General features: G+C 41.4%; 1 protein-coding gene and 1 long non-coding RNA gene across 2 annotated transcripts in view; one reads left to right on the top strand and one right to left on the bottom strand.

Annotated features, from left to right (window-relative positions):
* gpr143 (G protein-coupled receptor 143) overlaps positions 1-14228 on the bottom strand; it is a 49872-nt gene that overhangs the window by 22126 nt on the left and 13518 nt on the right. Inside the window, exons 2-3 of the mRNA XM_069892539.1 lie at positions 11146-11252; positions 10858-10952 (exon numbers count right to left, since the gene is read on the bottom strand). Of these exons, the coding sequence (XP_069748640.1) occupies positions 10858-10952; positions 11146-11252 (202 nt within the window). The remainder of the gene's footprint in view (positions 1-10857; positions 10953-11145; positions 11253-14228) is intronic.
* Positions 6920-12489, top strand: LOC138740138 (uncharacterized). The gene is made up of 4 exons (XR_011342694.1): positions 6920-6997; positions 7436-7509; positions 10776-10886; positions 12412-12489. It is a non-coding gene; the product is annotated as an uncharacterized lncRNA (long non-coding RNA).

The following is a 14228-nucleotide window of genomic DNA, read 5'->3' as shown; positions in this document are numbered from 1 at the left end:
CATCAGCACCAACCGCATGGTCCAAGACTCAACGATTCATTGTACCCCACAACAGCCAGAGAAAACAGAACTGGACAAGATTCCAAGTGTCGAGACCAGAGAGCAGCTGAAAAGTGGTAAGGCAACTCGATGGAATCCCTCTAGAGGCTTGGAAGCATGGGGGCCCAGCATTATACACCAAATTCCATGAGTTCTTTGTCTGCTGCTAGGAACAAGGCAAACTTCCGACTGCTCCAACTACTGGAGGATAACTCTGCTCTCCGCCGCAAGAAAAATTCTCGCAAGAGTACTCCTGAACAGACTGGTGCCCATCATTGCAGTAGAACACCTCCCAAAGAGTCAATGGCTTCAGAGCCAACAGGAGCATCATCGACATTATATATGTTCTCAGGAAGCTCCAAGAGAATCGTAGGGAACAGAACAAGGGACTGTTTAGGACATTTGTTATGAGCCCAGTGGACCCCAAAACCCAACAGCAATAGATATTCACCAAGACAAATGGTTACTTAAACAAAAGTTGATTTTAATTATCTTTAAACATGAAAATAGAATTACACTTTAACTTATCACTATTAACTTACTTTACCTAACCTAACCCCCTTCTAATTCTAAGTGCACATGTATGTAATGTGTGTGTAAGTTCAGAAAAATTCTTTGGTTCACAGTCTAATCTCACTTCTCATTTCTCCAAGTTCACTGGTTACAGGCAATTCTTATACTGTGCACAGATATTAACATTTATAAAGTTCACCAGGCTTTGGTGCCCGAAAGGTAAATGGTTACCGTTCAGAAAGGTTCTTGTTGGTTTTCAGAGAGAGAGGTGTTGTTCCAGAACATTCACAACTGATGTACTTCCATCAGTCACCTCGGTGCCTTGCTGACAAAACTTGCCCCATCAGGGCTCTCCAGATGATAACCTCTTTCTTTCAGGTCACCACGGAGTTCTTTTATGTTTTACTTATTCCAAGTGAAATGTTAGATAGCCAGTCCTCTCCTCTTGCATGAACCACAAGGCTGTGACTAGGCCATCTTCCACACTGTAAGAGTGATCTCTGTGTGTGTGTATCTCTCACACACACACTCTGAGACCGAGATTGAGAAAAAACCTATTTGACTCTCTCTGCTTGCAAAACCACATGATCCTCTTGCAACAGCAAGTCTTCTGCAGACAATAACGGCTCCAGCCTGCTCTTTCATCTAGAGCCTTGATAAACAATAATCCATTAGTGACGTCTTTTGAGCACTCTTCAAAGCTCTTGCAAAAGGTGTGAAAAGCCACTATGTCTAGCATAGCTCCAGTATTTCGAGTAAGATCTGTTTTAAAGTGTTTGCACGTGACCTACTCTAACAAAACTTTCCCAATTTATCTCCCAGAAACATTTCTATATACTCTGTAATTTGTTTGTCAACCTTACCAAAGCATTCAACACCATGAGCAGGAAACATTTGTGGCAAATCATGGAACGACTGGGATACCCACCAAAGTTTCTCAGTATGGTCATCCAGCTACATGAAGATCAGCATGGCCAGGTCAGTCCCAACAACGACCTCCTTGCACCAACTCTCTTCACCATCCTCTTCAGCACGATGCTCCAAAGGGCCACAGAAGACCTTGATGACGAGGACAGTGTCTACATCTGATACCGCACTGATGCAGCCAGTTCATCCTGAGGTGACTACACACCAAGACATTGGACCAACTCATTTGAGAGCTACTTTTCACCGAAGATGCCCTTATTCCTCATACAGAGACAGCCTTGCCGTATATAACATTCTGCTTTGCGAAGGCTGCCGAGCTCTTTGGACTGGAAGTCAGCTTGAAGAAGACAGAAGTTCTCCATCAGCCCGCATCTCAGGAAGAATACCACCCTCCCTTCATAACCCTCAGTGAGACTGAGCTGAAGACAGTCCACCAGTTCAGCCAGCTGGGGTGCAACATCTCGTCAGATGTCATGATCGATAAAGAGGTTGACAACAGACTGGCAAAGGCAAACAGTGCATTCAGCAGGCTGTACAAAAGAGTCTGGAACAACAATCATCTTAAAAAAGGCACAAAGAAAATTGTGTACAGAGCCATTGTACTGACCCCCTCCTGTACGGCTCCAAGTCATGGGTCACCTACCGTCACCACCTACAACTCCTTGAGCACTTCCACCAACATTGTCTACACACCATCCTCAACATCCACTGAAGTAACTTTATCACCAACATTAAAGTCCTCGAACAGGCGGAGGTTACCAGCATCGAGACCATGTTGAAGATGCAGCTACGCTGGGCAGGGCATGCATTTAGAATGGAGGATCATCTCCTGCCCAAGACTGTGCTGAATGGCAAACTCTCCACAGGCCACCATGACAGGGGGGCTCTGAAAAAAGAGGTACAAGGACTCTCTAAGGAAATCTCTGTGCCAGTGGTCTGTTCTAGCCTCCAATCACACAGCCTGGTGACATACCATTCCGGCCTTAGGACAAAAGGAGACAGAGGTAGAACCGTGATACTGTGGCACCAAACCCAGAACAGAATTTCCTTTTAAGTTGCTGCAGCCGGGCATGTCTGTCCTGCATTGACCTCGTCAGCCACCTGCAAGCCTGCAACAGAAATGGACACCCCCCTTCCTAAATCTTTGCTCACAAAGCCAATTTTAAACTTTTTTCCCCAGATGGGTTCAACTGAATTAACATTTGTATTTAAATATATCTGTATTTTATTTCTTATAAAATCACAAAACTCTACATTTCTTAATAATGATGAATTAAACCTCCATCTATAAACTGTTTCAATTCTATCAGAATTTAAACATGACATCAATAATGGTGAGTGATCTGATACAATTCTAGGTTTATATTGTGCATATTCAATCCTTCCTTGTAAATGAGCCAAAATTAGAAAAAAACTCAATTCTAGAATACAAATCAAACCAATAAGAATAAAATGAACAATCTCTCTCTCTAGGATTCAATTTTCTCTAAATATCCACCAAATATCCACCAAATCCATTAATATCAATAATCTTTTAGCCATTTTCATTTTAACTAAATATTTTGTAGATTTATCTAAAATTGGATCTAAACACGCACGGTACCGCACGGATGGCAGTCTCTTCAATCTGAGGCGCCTGCAAGCTCACACCAAGACACAAGAGAAACTTGTCCGTGAACTAGTCTTTGCAGATGATGCCGCTTTAGTTGCCCATTCAGAGCCAGCTCTTCAGCGCTTGACGTCCTGCTTTGCGGAAACTGCAAAAATGTTTGGCCTGGAAGTCAGCCTGAAGAAAACTGAGGTCCTCCATCAGCCAGCTCCCCACCATGACTACCAGCCCCCCCACATCTCCATCGGGCACACAAAACTCAAAACGGTCAACCAGTTTACCTATCTCGGCTGCACCATTTCATCAGATGCAAGGATCGACAATGAGATAGACAACAGACTCGCCAAGGCAAATAGCGCCTTTGGAAGACTACACAAAAGAGTCTGGAAAAACAACCAACTGAAAAACCTCACAAAGATAAGCGTATACAGAGCCGTTGTCATACCCACACTCCTGTTCGGCTCCGAATCATGGGTCCTCTACCGGCACCACCTACGGCTCCTAGAACGCTTCCACCAGCGTTGTCTCCGCTCCATCCTCAACATCCATTGGAGCGCTCACACCCCTAACGTCGAGGTACTCGAGATGGCAGAGGTCGACAGCATCGAGTCCACGCTGCTGAAGATCCAGCTGCGCTGGATGGGTCACGTCTCCAGAATGGAGGACCATCGCCTTCCCAAGATCGTATTATATGGCGAGCTCTCCACTGGCCACCGTGACAGAGGTGCACCAAAGAAAAGGTACAAGGACTGCCTAAAGAAATCTCTTGGTGCCTGCCACATTGACCACCGCCAGTGGGCTGATAACGCCTCAAACCGTGCATCTTGGCGCCTCACAGTTTGGCGGGCAGCAGCCTCCTTTGAAGAAGACCGCAGAGCCCACCTCACTGACAAAAGGCAATGGAGGAAAAACCCAACACCCAACCCCAACCAACCAATTTTCCCTTGCAACCGCTGCAATCGTGTCTGCCTGTCCCGCATCGGACTGGTCAGCCACAAACGAGCCTGCAGCTGACGTGGACTTTTTACCCCCTCCATAAATCTTCGTCCGCGAAGCCAAGCCAAAGAAGAAGAAGAAAAAGGATCTAAACAACAATTATAATCTCCACCAATTATTATATTTCCATGTGCCAAATTAAAAAAGGCATCTTGAATACATTTTTCATCATCAACATTAGGAGCTTAAGTATTCATAAAAATCCAAGATTCTGAATAAATTTGACAATTATTAATGCAAATCCACCAAAAGGATCAATAATTGTTGATTGCAATTTAAATGACAAATTTTTATTAAAATGGCTACTCCCCGTGCTTTAGAATTAAAAGACAAAGCTAAAACCTGTCCAACCCATTCCCTTTTCAACTTTTGATGTTCTTTCTCTGTCAAATGAGTTTCCTGTAAAAAAGCAATATCTACTTTCAACTTTTTAAAATGAGCTAAAACTCTCTTCCTTTTAATTGTATTATTGAGCCCATTCACATTTAACATTACATAGTTCAAACCTTGCATTGCCATGTTTTAATTTTAGGGAATATTAAACTCTCCTCTCCACCCCGGGTCATCCTAGCTCCACAGCCAATTTTCAAAACATGCCATCTCCAAGAGAGAAAGTAAGAAAACCCAAAAATAAAAGAAGAAAAAAAACCTCCAAAAGTGCTGATTAGATCAGCACTAACTCCCTTAATAATGAGAAGTGGCCCTTGCCACTAGTGGCACATGGCCTCCGAAGAGGAAAGTGGAAAAAAAGAGAATCCGCCTCCCCCAGACAGAATATCAAAATTAAACTTCAATCAATCAAGTATGATGAGCTTCTTCAAGGTCTCTATTAACTTGATCATCATCAATTTCAACTTCAGCTTCAGTCAGCTGTCCTCCAGATGGAAGCCCTCCTTTCCATTTTTCTTGGTCCCCTTCGATTTGTTGAGGTACAGAAGATTGCCTTCCATTCTGCTTAATTTTGGACAATGAATTGACAAATTCCAAGGCTTCAGACTCAGTAGAAAAAATTGACCTTGATATTGTCCTTAAAAAACTAAGGACTGCTGGATATTGAAAAGTAAATTTATATCCCTTATTCCACAAAACTGACTTTTTTGGATTAAATTCTTTTCTTCTTTTAACAACTTCATTACTTAAATCCTCATTTAAAAAAAATACTCTATTATTCTGAATCACAAAAGGACTGTTGTTCTCTTGCTTTTTGAACTGTCATTCTTAAAACCATTTCCCTATCTTGGTAACATAAACATTTAATCAAGTCAGAGCGTGGTGGTTGTCCCGGATATGTTTTTTTTTCCTTCGAGCTCCAAACTATTTGTAAAATTCTCTGGTCCCAAAATTTTAGGCAGCAAATTTTGAAAAAAATTCACTTCGTTATTCCCTTCAAAATCTTCAGGCAAGTCAACAATTTTCACATTATTTCTTCTACCCTGATTTTCCAACATGACAACTTTCTGCAACAAATCCTTCTTCTGTACTTACCACGCTGTAAAAGAATCTTCTATCTTATTAATTGTATCTTTACATTCTTCCACATCCATATGACATTCCTGGAAATCTATCTGTTTTCAGTAGTTATTTCTTCTTTAATAACTCCCAACTGATTTGTAAAATCAGCTTTAACTTCAAAAAATTTGCATCTATTTTCTAACTAATTAAGTTCATTTTTTCAAAAGTTTTATCAAAAATCTGTGGGTCAAGAGGTTTTGGGGTAACATAATATGCACCCATTTTACCTTGAATATATTGATCTCCTTCTTCTTCTGTTTCCTCTCCTTGTGACTGTGGTAAAAAAAATCTTTCTTCTCCTCCTACAGGATCTTCTTCTTCCTCTGTTGATGTTGCTAAGGGCTGAAACTCTAAACAGGCTTTTTGTTTAGCCCTTGGCTGACCCGCAACCGTTGTCGGAGTCAGATCCACAGACTCCGATTCTGTCACTTCGGTGGCGTGCATGCGCCGTAGTTTTTTCCCCTGCTCCAGTGCCATCTTCCCCAGCTCCCCAAGAAGGTGGTGCTGGAACCTGAATTCTCACCCGTGAAGCCTTCATCGATTGGGGCTGGAGAGGAACTAGGATCATCGGCTGAGTCTTCAAGGTAGACCCTGATTCTTCCAGCAAAGTAATTTCAGTTGCAGCTGATTTTATTTGTAGTTTGAGTTCTAGATTTCTTTGTAGCTATCTTCTGAGACCTCTTAAGAAGTTTTTAAAACCAGTTAAACTTAATTTTTTTTAAAAAGTCGGGTAATTCTGCCAGGAAAGGCATTTTTCATGTCTTCTCCTTATGGCATCACGCCTTGTCCCCCACTCCATCATCTTTGATAGATAGTTTTGGGATCCATACTGGCAAAACCAGAATGAAATCACACTGTAATATTCAGATATTCCTTGATCTCCCCCAACTCCTGCCTTTTCAAAAGGTTCATCTTTACAGACTTGATCTATTTAAGATGGGAAAATATTTCTGACATAAATTCCTCCGTGGCTTTTGTTGATTGACATCAGATGACAGTGGCCGTGAACAATGTGGCAGATCTGAGCACTCTGCCTGAGTCCAGCTACAGGCAGACTCCACGACTGATCCCACTCAGCTCTGATCAGTTCAAGGCTCCCCCATTAATAATAGAAAATAATTGGTCTTGGGATCTAGTTTCTAAAGACAGGAATATGCTGCAATGCAAACAATAGAAGTGGAATTATATCATAAGATAGGATTTCTGTGCCAATAATTGAATATGTTCTTCATCACTGTGGATGAATTACGCATGAAACATTAATTTGGTAATGGGTGATTGAGAACGGCTTTAATAGTTTGTTATATGCCTTTGTGATTTGGTAGGAATACAGCTGGAGGAAGCAAGTGTCAATGACCTCATCATGGAAGTGTTCCATAATGAGGCACGGCCAATACCCAGGTACTCAAATTTCAGCATTTTTGTAAAACGTCTTCTCAAGTTTACTTGATAGCTCTATATGTTTAACATTTCCCACTTTCATTATGAAATCAGAGAAAATAATGGAAGATTTGGAGTCATCACAAGGAAAATATAAATGAAGGGAGGAAAGTTTAGGGGAGACATCAAGAGTAAGTTTTTTTTTTTACACAGAGTTGTGGGTGCCTGGAATGCCTTTGCCAGTGATGGTGGCGGAGTCTGAAACATTAAGAGACTCTTATACAGGCGCATGGATGGAAGAAAAAAAATAGAGGGTTACGAGGAAGGAAGGCTTTAGTATATTTTAGGTAGGAATATGTAGGTCGGCAGAACATCAAGGGCCTGCATTGTGCTGTAATGTTTGATGTTCTATGAATCAAGGCTGGCAGTGAATAATTTAGTGTTTATTGTTCTGCACAGAAAACTCTGAAAGTATCGTCCCTATGGCAACTGTTACATGGCTTCCACAGAAGAGAGGGGGTGAAGACAGTCAGGTGGGAAGGACCAACATCCATTTCAAAGGAAAATTGCAAAAAATGGATCTGATTTTAATCATTAATTATATTAAAAAAAACTATGACTTGAACCCATCTGCTTCTTTTGCACCAACAAGCTTCACAATTAATTTTTCTGAAGTCCATCCAACCCAATTTCTGATATGTTTCCAATGTTGTATGGACATTGAATTGTAAAATAAATCATTATCAATCCTCTTGAGAAACACAGAAAATATTGAAATAATTTTGAATGCTGCAAATTCAGCAAGACGTCTTAAATCTGGTTTATCTTAGTTTCATAATTGTTTCCTTTAAAATGAGCAGTGAATACAAAAAAATGCACTAAATGTTAATACTATTCCTTCCAGGTTTCAGGTTATTCCAGGCTGAAATGTTCGAAACTGATACAACTTATTCACAGATAATTACAGTAAAAGTCCAAAAATCCAGATGCCAGAAATCTGGAACACCTGAGAATCTGGACTCTCAAACTTTGAAAATTGCGAACATAGAACAATACAGCACAGTTCAGGCTCTTCAGCCCTCAATGCTGTGTTGACCCATATATTCCTTCCTAAAAAAAGTACTAAACCCTCCCTATGCCATAACCCTCCATTTTTCTTTCATCCATGTGTCAGTCTCTTAAATGGCCCCAATGGTTCACCCACAATTCTCTGTGTAAAAAAACTTACCCCTGATGTCTCCCCGAAACTTCCCTCCCTTAACTTTGTCCTCTAGTATTTGCTGACCCTGCCCTAGAAAACAGATGCTGGCTGTCCACCCTATCTATGCCTCTCATAATCTTGTAGACCTCTATCAAATCTCCTCTTATCCTTCTGTGCTCTAAAGTGAGAAGTCCCAGCTCTGCTAAGCTTGCCCGACAAGACATGTTTCCCAATCTAGGGAACATCCTGGTAAATCTCTGCTCCCTCTCCATAGCTTCCACATCCTTCCTATAATGAGGTGACCAGAACTGAACACAATACTCTAAGTGTGGTCACACCAAAGATTTATAGAGTTATTACATGATCTCCCTTCTCCTGAATTCACTCCCCCATTAATCAATCCCAGCATCCCATAGGCCTTCTTAACAATCCTATCAACCTCTGCAGCGACCTTGAAGTATGTCCCTCTGTTCATCCACACTCTTAAGTAACCAACCATTAACCTTGTACTCAGCCTTCTAGTTAGTCCTTCCAAAATGCATCACCTCACACTTATCTGGATTGAACTCCATCTGCCACTTTTCTGCCCAATTTTGCATCCTGTCTACATCCTCATGTAATCTTCGACAACTTTCAGTTCCATCCACAATTCCTCCAACCTTAATATCATCCACAAACTTACTGACCCATTCTTCCGCCTCTTTATCCAAGTTGTTCACAAAAATCGCAGAGCAGGGGTCCCAGAACAGATTCCTGCGGCACTCCACTAGTCACCAACCTCCAGGAAGAATACCTTCCTTCCACTACGACTCTCTGCTTTCTTCCAACAAGCCAGTTATTTATCCATACAGCCAATTTTCCACTCATCCCATGACTTTCTGGATGAGTCTCTTGTGGGGGACCTTGTCAAGTGCCTTGCTAAAGTTCATATAGACAACATCTACTGCCCTCCCCTCATCAATTTCTTCTGTTACCTCATCAAAAAACTCAATTAGACTTATGAGGTATGACCTTCCCTTCATAAAGCCATACTGACTATGCTTGAGTAAACTGTACCTCTTCAAATGCTCATAGATCCTATCTTTAAGAATCCTCTCCATTAGTTTACACACCACTGATGTAAGACTCACTGGCCTATAATTCCCACGATTCTCCCTATTACCTTTTTTAAAAAAGGGGACTACATTTGCCATTCTCCAATCCTCTGGCACCTCCCCTGTGGCTAAAGAGGATTCAAAGATCATAGCTACTGCCCCAGCTATCTCTTCTCTCACTTTCCACAGCAGCCTGGGGTAGATCATTTCCAGCCCTGGGGACTTGATGTTTTTAAGAAGGTCCAACACTTCCACTTCCTTAAATCTCAACATTGTCCAGCATATAGGCCTGTTCAATTTCGTGATCAAGGTCCTTTTCTCTTATAAATATTGACACAAAGTATTCATTTAGGACCTCCCTGACCTCCTCTGCTGCCAAGGACATGTTGCCTCCCTTATCATTTAGCAGCCCCACCTTCATTCTCATTGTCCTTCTATTCTTCAAATACGCATAGAACGCCTTGGGGTTCTCCCTAATTCTACATGCCAAGGCCTTTTAATGTCCACTTTTAGATCTCCTAAGTCCTTTCATAACCTCCTTCCTGGCCTCCATATACTTCTCATAAGCCCTTCCTGTTTCCTGCTTCCTATATCTAATGCATTCTTCCTTCTTCCTCCTGACTTGTTGGCTGACCTGCTTCCTCAGCCACAATTCTTTTCCCTCAGAAGTGATCTCGAAACTTCCTCCATATTACATCTGTGCTTTCATCCTTAAACACTTGTTTCCAATTTATTCTCGCCTCATCCCTTCATAATGAACCCTTCCTAGTTTGACTGTTTATATCCTTTTCCATAGCTATGTTGAAGCTAAGAGAGTTGTGGTCACTCTCACCAAAATATTTGCCAACGAAGAGATCTGCCACCTGATCAGGTTCATTCCCCAGATCCAGGTCCAGTACGGCCTAGATCCACCTGACAAATTCAGTCCCATCTAACCCTCTTGCAGTCAGTAGGTGCCAGTCAATATTAGAGAAGTTGAAATCACTATTATCTACAAGCCTGTATTTCCCACAACATTCCAAAATCTGCCTGCTTATCTTTTCCTCGGTGTCTTGAGGGCTATTTGGGGGCCTATAGATTACTCCCAGCACAGTGATAGCTCCCTTCCTATTTCTGACTTCCACCCACACCAACTCAATGGACACTTCCTCTGCAGCCTCCTCCCTTTCTATAGCCGTGACACTGTCCCTGACCAGTAGCGCCCCTTTTTGTGCGTGCGTAATGGGAAGCGCCACAGCTGCACAGTGACAACAAGCGACAATGCTTAACAGAGTTAATCTTAACACAGAGAAATTCATTAGTCTACTGCATTTATATTTTACAGTTTCATTCAAAATTATAATTTCAAGCATTATACATTTTTTTTGTAGCGAAAAAATTCTGTTTACATTTTTGTCATGTTGACTTTATTTTTTTTAAAACTGCTGGTTTGTGAATGGATACACAATAAAAAATGTACCTGTTCATCTCTTCTTTATTTCTCCATAAATTTAAATTTTAAAAGAACTGGAAATCCGAACATCTGGACCCATCCAATCACCGAGCAGTCAGGATTTTAGGATTTTGACTGTAAATTGTGAACTTACCTTTGCCCAGAAGATCGCTTGACAACAAGGTAAGCATCGACAGCATAGCACAACAACCACCAAAATGTGGCACTGTAGAACAGCTGAATCCATATCTGTTCGGATGAAGGGACAGCAATAACAATGCCTTTATTGCTGGCAGATATAAACCATTTTCAATTTAGCTGTTTTAATTAGATAATGGTGCAATGATCCATTACTTCACAAACATGCATCTTAATTGTAATGTAGTATTAAGATAACAAATAAATAAGCAATGTTGAGGTTTCAGAAGTATATTCTACTTACAGAGCTGGCAACACAAAATGCCGTTGGCCCCAATTCAGTCCCATTGACAGAGATTCTCAACACAAAATCTGGAAAGCTAAGCCACACCGCTGATCTGATTATTATTCCTGAAGGAAAAATGCAAATATTACTTGAAAGAATAGTGAACACACAGTTATTACAAAAACAGACTTCCAGTGCCCCTGTTGTGCTAGGCTCTGTGGTTCCAGACTGCAAAGTCACCTTGTGTCCACAAATAAACTCCACAACAATGTCTTCTTTGAACCGAAGAACTACCAATGAATAAATAAACACACAGTAAGTCACTACATTTAGGAAGAGAACATACTTAAGTGGTGCAAGGTATACCTATCAGACTTCAGTGATAATTTAAACATAAAGATATTTGACAATTCATTATCTTGTAGTTCTCAATAATGTATTATGCATTGAGAATCTGGATAACAGTATCATAGACAATCCTGAGAAACACAGGAAGTGCCACACTTGCCTCACCACCAGTCACGCCCCCAAACAATCCTTCCGAGTGAAGCAACTCTTCACTTGTGATGTAGGAGTTACCCACTGCATCTGATGCTCTGGTTGTTGCTTTTTCTGCATCGCAGAGACTGGACTCAGACTGGGAGCACCTTCACTCTGACCACCTCAGTGATCTTCCAGTGCCCAAGCATTTCAATTCTGTGCCATGTCTGCCCATGGCCTCATGTACTGTAAAACCAAGGCCAATCGTAAATTAGAGGAGCAACACCTAATATTCCGACTGGATGCTCTCCAACCAAACGACATAAACATTGATTTCCCTGGTTTCTGCTAGCCTACTCCTCATTCTCCCTCTCTTCACCATGCCTCTGCTTTCTTTCCTCTAGCATCTCTACCGTTTTCCCTCTCCATTCACAGACCCATCTCTCCTCCCCAGGTTTGTTGGTATGCCCTCCCTCCCTTATCCACCTATAACCTCCTACTTATGGGCAACTGCTCCATCATCCCCTCCCCCCACCCCCACCCCCACCCCCACCATTTTGTTTAGGTGACTGCTTATATTTTGTTCATACTTTGACAAAGGGCTCAAGCCCAAGACATTGGTTATGTCTCTTTATCTTTGCTATATACCTTGTTTGACCTGCGGAATTTCTCCAACGTTGTGTTTTTATTTCAATCACAGTGTCTGCAGACTTTCATGTTTTACAATGGTATCGTAGATTTGATTGATTTAACACAAAACATAATGGAACCAACTTTTTGTTAATGCGTTTCTACGGGTTGCAGATATTGTCAGAGTCAACTGTCTTCTTCGATGACTGCAGTCGTTCCTCTCAAGGTACACCCAATAGCTGGTGGGTGTGAATTCCTTCATGTTTGGGACCTTAAAGAAGGCACTGTATTTGCCCCTGTGTTCCACAGTTTTAAATTTTTAATCAAACAATTCACATGTGATTAAAGTGCATATTCCAGATTTTATTAAAGTTTATTTGTATACATTTTGGTTAACCATGTAGAAATAACAACACTTTTTATACATAGTCCCCTCATTTCAGGGAACCAGAATGTTTGGGACATTTGGCTTCACAGGTGTTTGTGAGTACTCAGGTATGTTTAATTGCTTCATTGGTGCAGATATAAGAGAAATAAGTTTGGTTCTAAGCTTTTGATCACCTTTGGAGCTCATAGATTCCATTGTTCAACATGAGGGCCAGAGTTGTGCCAATAGAAGTCAAAGAAGCCATTATGAGGCTAAAAACCCAGAATAAACAGTAAAAGACATTGCCCAAACTTTAGGATTACCAAACTCGACTGTTGAAACAACATTAAGAAGAAAGAGCGTACTGGCGAGCTCAGTAATCGCAAAGGGACTGGTATTCCAAGGAAGACCTGCACTGCTGATGGCAGAAGAATTCTCCTCATAATGAAGAAAAATCCCAAAATGTGTCTGACAGATTAGGAACACTCTTCAGGAGGCAGGTGTAGATGTGTCAATGACTACTCTCTGTGGAAAACTTCATGAACAGAAATACAGAGGCTACACTGCAAGATGAAAACCATGGCAAAGGTGCTATGCCTTGGATCTTGGGCAGTTCCTTTACACCTGCACACATCACTCTTGCTATCACTCTGCTACAAGTTAATCTTGGTCTCATCCATCCACAAGACCTATTTCCAGAATTCTACAGGATCTTTTAAATACTTTTTCGCAAATTGTAATCTGGCTATCCTTTGTGACTAACTAGCGGTTTGCTTCTGATATTTGGTCAAATTTGGTGGGAGGGGGTTGACTTTTACAGAGGTCATACTTTTGACCACAGTAAGTATCTGTGTTGTTCAAGACATTGGGGATTTGGATAGCTGGGACCAGGTGGTAAGTCCATGTTCGGGGCATCGAGAGCTCAGATGGTTGGGTGGCTGGGGTGACAGGAGCTCTGGCGGGTGGGAGGCTGAGGTGAGGATTCACAATCAGGGTGTCAGGAGCTCCAGTGGGTGGGTGAAAAAAAAATGAGAAGTTGAGAGATGTCATCATGTTCCCAACTCAAGTGAAAACAAAGCCCCCCACAAGGCTGGTTCTAAGGTCCCTCCTATCCTAGCCAACCTTTGTCCCTTTCACACAATGCTAAACAGACTATCTAACTATCATCTCATAAATTTACTGCTAGACACCCATGTTGGGTTTACATATCCATGTTGGATTATGGATAGCTTTGATTCAACATCAATTAACTTATTTATTTTTTATGTTTAATATAGGCATTGTTCTCCATTCCCCCCTTACCTCTGGATATTTTAAGGTTTGATGTGTCAGGGTAAAATTTAGCTGAATTTAATACCCAGCTCAGTGCACCTAACTGTGATCACATTCACTTAAAAAATACGCCAGAATCTCTATCTTTTCAGAAGAATCTGTGGAGAGAACCACTCCTGAAACTACGATTCGGCTATACGAGAAAAATGGAGATATGTTCCTCAGTACATTTACTGTTTAAAGCTATTGTGTGCATCAAGACTTGCACTGTAGCAGCTGTTACTGCTGAGAGGTTATGCTCAAAGAAGAGACACAGATTAAGGGAGTGAATTCAATACTGATTTATTGTGCT

Source organism: Narcine bancroftii, chromosome 7, assembly GCF_036971445.1.
Source record: "Narcine bancroftii isolate sNarBan1 chromosome 7, sNarBan1.hap1, whole genome shotgun sequence".
NCBI lineage: Eukaryota > Metazoa > Chordata > Chondrichthyes > Torpediniformes > Narcinidae > Narcine > Narcine bancroftii.
Note: the sequence above shows the minus strand (reverse complement) of the source record. Positions and strands in the feature narration are given on the sequence as shown.